This window comes from Lipotes vexillifer, unplaced genomic scaffold (assembly GCF_000442215.2).
Source record: "Lipotes vexillifer unplaced genomic scaffold, Lipotes_vexillifer_v1.1 scaffold1012, whole genome shotgun sequence".
Classification (NCBI taxonomy): Eukaryota; Metazoa; Chordata; class Mammalia; order Artiodactyla; family Lipotidae; genus Lipotes; species Lipotes vexillifer.
In genome coordinates this window covers 518028-527005 of record NW_006775534.1, presented here as the reverse complement: position 1 = coordinate 527005, position 8978 = coordinate 518028, and the positions used below count along the sequence as shown (strand labels likewise).

General features: G+C 56.2%; 1 protein-coding gene across 1 annotated transcript in view; it reads left to right on the top strand.

The window, feature by feature from the left end:
* Positions 1–8978, top strand: part of CTDP1 (CTD phosphatase subunit 1) — a 42140-nt gene that overhangs the window by 1063 nt on the left and 32099 nt on the right. The window contains exons 2-5 of the mRNA XM_007449960.1: positions 4965–5048; positions 5706–5799; positions 7177–7305; positions 8373–8523. Of these exons, the coding sequence (XP_007450022.1) occupies positions 4965–5048; positions 5706–5799; positions 7177–7305; positions 8373–8523 (458 nt within the window). The remainder of the gene's footprint in view (positions 1–4964; positions 5049–5705; positions 5800–7176; positions 7306–8372; positions 8524–8978) is intronic.

Genomic DNA, 8978 nt, shown 5'->3' with positions numbered 1-8978 from the left:
GGCTGGTGTGCAGCCTTCCTCTGTGGGGACCTCAGTACCCTGGGTGCTCAGTTCCCTTTCTGCCCACCCTGGCCCTCCCCGGGGGTTGGGGGGGGGGCATCAGTCCCTGCTCCTCTCCCTGTGGCTCTAATTGCCCCTCTGGCTTTTGAGTATGTTCTACCTAGTCCGCACAGCAGTGGGCGACCAGGATAGAACTGGCCTCCCTCGCAATCCCTCCCTCGCGATCCTGGGAGTCTCATCCCACATCCTTTCCTCTCCCCTCCTCTCCTCTCGTCTTTGGTGGGGAGCCAGGTCCTCAGCCTTCTGCTCAGGCGCCTGCCCCTGCCCACTGAGTGCATCCGCCACCAGAGCTGTCTGCCTGGCCTCCTTTAGGAGAGAGGGGCTCGCTGTGCTGTGTGTGTGGCACACTGTTAGTGTTACTTTGAAGTCAGGTCTTACCTGACCATTGCTTGGTCCATAATGAGCCTGTAAACATGCCAGCTAAACGATGGAGGTGCCTCTTGATGCTGCTCTTTCACTGTGTACAAAACCCCTGAGGGAAAGACTCCTTCTCCATATGGTTCTGTTCCTCTGCATGGAAAAGGCCACCAAGGCCCAGATGGGCCAGTTACTGGTCACAGCAGTTAGTGAGACTCACGTGCGTGCATGGATCAGGACAGCCAGTCCTGCAGATCAGAGTAACCCAGTAAGGTCATGTAACCAATCAGCCAAGAGTGACAGGCTCCGAGCTGTGAGTAATTTTCTTTTTGGTGTGTTTTTGGTGTTTCAGGTCTTGGGGTATCTTACTGCAGTGGTTCATCGTGGGGCTTTTTGAGGACCTGAAGAGTGGTAGCATTTCTCCTGGAAGGCAGGTGTGTGGGGGAGGAAAGCACCAGTGCAGCGCCGGGCCCACCTGGCTGGAGTTTTTCTTGTCTCCATCTGCACTGTCCTCTGTAGGACTCATCCTGACCATGTCAGAGGTTGTTCTCAGGCAGTGAACGGTTGCAGGAACGTAGACGTCCTGCCTCTGGGTGTAGGGGAAATAATCAGTGGACACTGTTGTGGTCTGTAATGGGGAATAATCAGTGGACACTGTTGTGGTCTGTAATGGGGAAATAATCAGTGGACACTGTTGTGGTCTGTAATGGGGAAATAATCAGTGGACACTGTTGTGGTCTGTAATGGGGAAATAATCATTGGACACTGTTGTGGTCTGTAATGGGGAATAATCAGTGGACACTGTTGTGGTCTGTAATGGGGCTGCACGTTTTTATGGTGCTTTATGCTGTCGGGGAGAATGGGAACTCTTCTGAGACAGAGGAAGGGGCTGAGGTCCCAGGAGGTTTTGATACAACAGCGCTGTCCCTGCTGAGGCTTTGCCCGGGCTTCCTCTGTGCTGCTCCCTCCTTAGGCTGCGTTTCATCCAGAGCGCCCCCCTGGGGGGAATTAGATAGAATGAGAGTCTGTTTCTGTCTTCGTAATATATACGTGGATTGAAATTATTTTGATTTGAAAATTTTCTGACAAGGCACTGCCTGCCAGAGAGTAAGTCTGTTAGTTGTGTACCTGATGATGTCTTTCCCCCTCACCTGTCTGCTTTTTTTCAATTCACTCGGGTACATTGATGTCTCCAAAGGAAAGGAAAATATATACATAAAGTAATAAGGAAACAAGTCTGGTGATGGATAAGGACTGACACGGGAGGAGGCTGTGTAGGTGTGCCTTTGCCTCTTCCATTGACATCCAGCCAGCCTTATCTGTGCCTGTCTGAACCTGCTGTTTTTATCAGGGTTGTACAGTGCCGATGTTCTTAATTTCATCGTTTCTGCTTTATTTCTTGCTTCGTTTTCTTCCTCTGTAAGAACAACTAATTTTTCAGTGTGGATTCAGGGGTTCTTATTTTATTCAGTGGCTTATGGTCCATTCCGATTACTTGCCTTAATATTAGCTCAAACTGTTCTGGATTTGGAAGCGGGCGCCCTTCCAGGTCCCGTTAACGTAGAGCATGGTCCTGTTTTCTGACACAGATGGCTTCTGCTCTCCCATCCCCAGCCCTGGAGTCAGCCATTTCTCCAAGAAATCCTGCTTTCTTTTAATGGAGAATGGCATTTAGAAACCACAATCTGGGTTCACAAAATAGTCTCTTTTCCTCCAATATTCTTCAGTACTCAGAGGTTTAGCACTTAGAAGAGATCCCGTAGCCCTCCTAACCTGTAAGACCTGCCCAGACCCAACATCTGACAGTGACTGCTCCGGGGGCAGCGTGCTGGGGCCCAGCTCCCTGACACTGCTCTTCCTGATACACCCTGTGCTCTCTGACCTTCCTATCGGAGCAGACACAAAAGCTAATGAGTACAAAAGAATCAGGAGAGTTTGATACTTGTGTGTTTTGGGGAAAATAACCTGTTTAGGAATTGCATTTGATGATCATCCTATGGATTTTCTTCAGGGACGAACCAGGAAAGTTGACCTTTATGGGGGACTGGCCTGGCATCCTGTGGCTTGTTTCCTTGGCAGAAGCACTGTTTTTAGAGGTCACAGTGCATCAGTCCCTTGGCCGTGTGGAGGATTAGGGTAGAGCACAGCCACTCGGCGCGTTTCACCCAGACTGGAGCAGTGTCTGCAAAGCTGGAGGAGGAAACAACTTATACCGAAAAGGACGTTGCTGCTGTGCTCCTATCTAATTCCCTTTCCCTCTCTCTTGGCGTTTTATCTCTTTGGGGGGAATTTTTTCAACCCATGCAAAGATGCAGAAGTCAGCTGGGATAGACAGTGTCATACTCGGCTCTGACGCTGGAGAGCAGTTCCGAGTCATCCAGTAACTGACAGAAAATACTGTCCGCCCTCCATACCACAGGTTCCGCACCTGTGTATTCAGCCAAGCTTGGATTGAAACATTTGGGTGGGGGAGGAATTCAGAAAGTTCCAAAAAGCAAAACTTGAATTTGCCACATACCAGCAATTATTTACATAGCGTTGACATTGTGTTGGGTATCATAGGTAACGGAGAGGTGATTTAATGTACACAGGAGGGTGCGTGTAGGTTATATGCAAATACTAGGCCTTTTTTTTCTTTTTCTTTTTTTTTTTTTGCGGTATGCGGGCCTCTCACTGCTGCGGCCTCTCCCGCTGCAGAGCACAGGCTCCGGACGCGCAGGCTCAGTGGCCATGGCTCACGGGCCCAGCCGCTCCACGGCACGTGGAATCTTCCCAGACTGGGGCACGAACCCGCATCCCCTGCATCGGCAGGCGGATTCCCAACCACCGGGCCACCAGGGAAGCCCACTAGGCCATTTTATATAACGGACTTGAGCATCCTCAGATTCTGATACCTGCGGGGTCCTGGAACCAATCCCCTGCGGATACGGACGGGTGACTGTCAAGTCTGTTTCCCCTCCTTTTAATTTGGGCCGAGTGTTTCTCAGCTGCTGTACCCCGTAAGTTTCACTCCACCAGTGTGACTACCAAGAGGAGCGGTGTGTGGAGGCTGAGCCCCCAGGGCATCGCTCCTGGCCCGGGAGCTCTTTGGTCACTGGTGTTCGTGTGGCCTGCACGTTTTCACAAGGTAGTAGGTTAGCGGAGCCTGTAACTAAAGTGTAAGCAGCATCAGCATATTTAAACCTCCTGGGTTGGTGGACGAGCCAGTTACTGTTTCTCAAACACCTGCCGCCAGCGTCCCCGGAGGTGAGCAGCAGACTTTTCACCAGGTGCCAAAGGGCCCACACGCACCACTGGCCCGTGAGCAGCTGTCTGAGATGCACCTTTGAGCGGAGCAGAGCGCCTCCACTCCCCTTGCTGGCTCCACCGTGCCGTCGCAGATGCTTCCTGGACCCCGTTCTTTCCCTCGGGCCCAGGAGAGCAGGGCTGGCTGGGAAGGGTCCCGGCGGGGAGGGGTCTGGGAAGGTGGGTGCCCCATGTCAGCAGTGAACGCCCCCCAGAACCAACCGGGCAGGGAGGACCAGCTGCGGCCCGGCAGTGACCTCACCCTGGAACCCAGGGCATGGCCTGCGTGCGGCCGAGGTGCCGTGAGAGCTGGGAAAGCAGAGACCCCGACCAGGCCGCGGGCGGAAGAGCCCTGGAGGCGCTGTTGGGTGAAGGGGTCGTGGGTGCCTCGTGGAGGGATTTGGGTGGACGTGGGGGGCTGAGGGGCCACACGTGGAGAAGGCCAGCCAGGACAGGTGTCCCCTGGGTGCCGGCTCACCAGCGGCCGAGGTGGGCGGGACCTGGAGCCGCCAGAAGGGCAAGGTCGAGGGAGGAGCCGCGTGTGCTCAGCGCAGCCACTCATCCGCCGCTCCGGTTTGTCTAGGAGGTTTGTCTAGGATCGGGGTGAGGGGCGCAGTTTCGGGGAGAGGTTGAGACGGCGTTGAGGGTGGGAGAGGGGCCAGGCCGAAGGGGCCAGGGCGGGGCCTGGTGTGCCCTCCCTGCCCAGCACTGGGGTTGGGGGAGGGGGGCGTCCTGGCCCAGGGCACCAAGTGGCTGGTTGTGACGAGCAACGGGGCTGGAAGGGCGGGGAGGAAGGAGGCCCTGCTCGGAGGAGGGGTGTCACTTCCCTGGTTTCGCCCGCCATTTGGCAGCTCTGTCTGCCCATGAAAATCATTTGCAGTCCAGAGCCTTTAGGACAGAAACGGGTGAGGAGGAAGGGGTGCAGAGCCGTCCGCCCTCACGTGTGGGGCACTGACCAAGAAGGCCACTGGGCCTCAGAGAGGGTCTTTGCTTTGTGGGCAAACGCCCAGCAGGGCCTCCCTCACGACACTGGCATGGGGCACAGGTGTTTCATCGTAGATGAAAAAGCCCTTCATTTTATAGCCAGAGAAATGGCACCCCTGGAGGGTGATGTGAAGTTAAAGTTATGCAGGAGTCACCAGGATAACTGGTACCAGGATCCAGGTGCCTTTGTGCTCACTCAGGTGCTCTTTCTAGAGGAGTTGGATAAAGCGAGATTTTAGTTCTTGCTAACTTGTGACCATTTTCACCCCCGATTCTAGGGCGGTTCTGGTGCGATTAGAAGGATGTAGCCACCCCGTCGTCATGAAAGGCCTGTGCGCCGAGTGTGGCCAAGACCTGACCCAGTAAGTTCTGGCAGCTTGAGAGTGGGACACCGTTCCCCCTGGAGCCCGAGGGCGGTGGGTGTGAGCGTGGAGGGACAGGACGCCTGAGGGGCTCGGGTTGGAGGATCTGTCTCCGCTGCCCTTTGTCTGCCCGCATGTAGCGTGAGTCAGTCCGCTTCCTTTCTGGTTTGATTTCTTTGAGCTCTGGAAGCACTAAGGCGTGTCTGCCGCCCACCCCAGGTGTGGTAGGAAACAGCTGGTGGGTTGGGATTTGCCTTCTCATCCCCGCTGAGTGAACTGCGCTTCCCCACTGGGACCGGCCATCCCTGGACGCAGCCGGCACTTCACAACCTCCAGGCCCCCATCTCGCAGCCTGCGCTAGTTTGCCACCACTGTTGAGTGGTTTCCCCCGTTTGTGCGTGTAGAGCAGTGTGGACTGTTCTGTCCTTTCGCGCTCTGGGCCTTTGTGTTTCAGTGGGACCATCTTTATTTTCAAAGGGAGCTCTGTGAGTGTGACTCTTACTTAATTTTTTCCTTGGTTTTCCTGTCTGTTTTCAGACAGTGGGGGAAATTTCAGCACTAAGCCCGCAGGACTCATCAACTAAAGCCTGACCTAAAATTTCCGTGTAAGTTAATGAGCTGCAGGTGTCGCTTCAGCAGCCCCTTCTCGCTTCGCAGGCTGCAGAGTAAGAATGGGAGGCCGCAGGTGCCGCTGTCCACGGCCACCGTGTCGATGGTGCACAGCGTCCCCGAGCTAATGGTGAGCTCCGAGGTAAGTGTGCCCCTGGCAGGGGCAGCGTTTGGGAAGACGGTTCCTGAGAGCCGTGAGCGCATCTGGGGGCCGCTCTTAGCGTCAGGAGCGACAGGAGAAGACACCAGCTCTGTCGTCGCCGTACCTGTGTTCCCAGTGTGCCCGCGGTGGACGGGTGGTTTATGTGGCACATGCGGCCTGCCCGCGGGTGAGGGCTACGCCCCTTCCTCCTCCCCCAAGCGATCCCGCCTGCAGGCAGCACTGCTCCGCGGGGCTGCGTTGGGTCGGCAGCTCTCCAGGGTGCTGCAGCCGGACCCTGGGCTTGGAGAGCTGTGGGTGGGAAGAGAGCCAAGGGGGAAGCGCAGAGCCCGGGCCTGTCGTGAGCAGGGGTGAGGGGAGGGCACTCGAGGGCTCCTGCCCAGGGAGCAGGGGGCCGAGCAGGAGCGGGGAGGTGTCAGGTCTGATCAGCGCTGGCTGCGTAGACGTGGGGTGGAGGGTGAGGGCCCGGTGCTGTGCTTTCATGTGCAGAGACGTGCGAGTGCTGGAGAGATGTCTGGAAAGAAAAAGGTTGCTTTTTGTACATTGCTGTGTTGGTCAGAGGCCTCCTGACACTTGGGCCAGGGTCCACACGGTGGGGTGAGTGAGCATCACCAGGACCAGGCACTAGGCACGGTGCCCACCTCACGGGGCTCTGTAACAACTGGCTTCTTGTCTTATCGCAAGGCCGTCTCAGAGCTCTGCGTTTTTGCAGGTAGTAGGTAAAAGCTCTCTTCAGTGTTATAATTTTATTAGGTGTGTGCTTTTAAATGATACGTACCTACTTTGCTCTTCATGGGAAAGACGAAGTGCCAGCTACGTGATTCTGGTTTTGCTGAATTGCTGAAATTTAAACAAATACAAGTACACAAGTGTATGTTTAAGACAAAACAAGGAAGTCTGCGGGTAGAAAGAGGAGAAGGCGCCCCCGTCGTTCTGCCACGAAGGACTAAGCCTCGCGTCCTGCGTGAACCGCTTCAGGAGCGGACCGCGGAATCCCCCCCGCCCCACGCTCGGCTCACTGCTTGTGTCAGCTCCGCCGGTCGCTTGCCCTGAGCGGCTCCAGAGCCTTCAGCTGGGCCTGTATAGACACAGCCACGTTCTTCTCAGCCCCCGTTCACCGTCTACCTGTTTAATGAAAAGCAGTCACGAGTCGGGGCGGCTTCAAGAGGGTTGGACCACACAGGACTGGCTCCGGGCACTGGAGCCAAGTCCCCTGGCCGCTAGGCTTGCAGGCGAGGCGGGCAAGGCATGCGGGGCCGTGAAGCCCTTGGCTTCCTCGTCTGTTTCCTCGTAAGGCCGAGTTTTGCTTTGGACCCGCATGTACTTGCTTTGTCGTCTCCCTTTTTCCTTTTTAACTAGCAAGCCGAAGAGCTGGGAAGGGAGGACCAGCAGCGACTGCATCGCAGCAGGAAGCTAGTGCTCATGGTGGACCTGGACCAGACCCTGATCCACACGACGGAGCAGCACTGCCCGCAGATGTCCAACAAGGTGAGCTCCGCCGGGGGCCGGGGGTTGGCAGCTCATCCAGCAACGGGCGCAGGCCTCTGCAGCTTGGGTACAAGCTTCGTCTGAAGGAGCACGAGTCCTCGGCTCCGTAAGTGCACGGGCGCAGGGCGCTCTGCTCCGGAAGCTCTTGGCCACGGTGTGGAGGATGGTGAGTAGCTGGTGAGCGCTGGCGTCGAGTCCCTCACCCACAGAACAGCGTGTGCTTTTCAGTTACGTAAGTCTTTGATGTCGTGGGCTCTTCTGTAAGATGCTCTTTGTGTGACATCCGCGATTGGCAGGCGTCTCGGGGGTTTCCTGCATCACGACCGCTGCACTCAGGTTGGGGTGCAGAGCTTGAGGGCATGGCTGCCGCGAGCACCACAGCCACTCGGGGTCGTTCTGCCTGCGAAGCCGGGCCTTTTCATTCCTTTCATAAGAGTTTGCACGGTTACGCCACTCCTGTTCTCGGCTTGTGTGGCAGGAGGGTGTCCTCAGGGCCGTGTGGACGGTGCTCAACTGCTGCTGGGGGCTTCCCTGTGCCTCTGCCCACACCTGCCCACTGGCCAGGCCCCTCTGGACCCCCAGACAGCATCGGGACGCATGGCAACCCCCTGCCTCGCCCCCAACTCCGGACCCACAGGACACCTGCTGGCGACAGCCAGAGAGGCATGTTGAATCCTTAACCTCGGAGATCCTAACTTGGGATTTTAAGGATGTTTCTATTGTAGCTTCTGGACGTTTTAGCTGTTGAGTATGGTGGAAGGTGTTTTATACCATTTCACACTCCCAGATGCTTTACCAGAACAGCCCCATCATGAGGGGTGTGACGAATTTAGAGCTAGCAAAAAATCAACTAGGCGTCAGGTTGTTTCCTTTCTTTTTAGTTTATTACTACTGAGAAAATGAATGACAAAGAGGATCGAAAGGAGAGCATTTCTTTGGCGTGGTCGTGATTCACTGCACTGTCAACTCCCGCCTGTGACCCGTGCAGCTGTCATGTGTCACATGTCAGCCACAGGGCCAAGCCTTCACGGCCGCTCCCACCCCCTGACTGGGCCTGTTCTCTGCAGGGCATATTCCACTTCCAGCTGGGCCGGGGCGAGCCGATGCTGCACACCCGTCTGCGTCCGCACTGCAGGGGGTTCCTGGAGAAGACCGCCAAGCTGTACGAGCTTCACGTCTTCACGTTCGGCAGCCGGCTGTACGCGCACACGATCGCAGGTGGGCAGGCCGTGGGTCCAGTCCCCTCACTGGACACTTAACGTTTGGCTTCTCTCTTTTTCTCGATGTTTCTTGAAGATGAAGGGGCAAGATCAGGAAGGTCTCCCAAACTCAGTTTCAGTCTCCCAGCTGGCAGGTGGGGGCCCAGTTAAGTCGGTCCACAGGCTGCAGGCAGACGAGAACCTCCCTGCTCTGCCGGGCCCATGGGCCGTGACCAGACGCACTCCAGTCCAGAGGGCAGGCTGCCATCACTCCGGTCAGCTGCACGCCACGGGCCACTTTGGAAGTTGGTCAGGACCACACATACGTGGGAAAGTAGAAACTCTCTCTATGAGGGTTCTTTTAAAAAAATGTTAATCCGGGGCTTCCCTGGTGGCGCAGTGGTTGAGAATCTGCCTGCCTATGCAGGGGACACGGGTTCGAGCCCTGGTCTGGGAGGATCCCACATGCCGCGG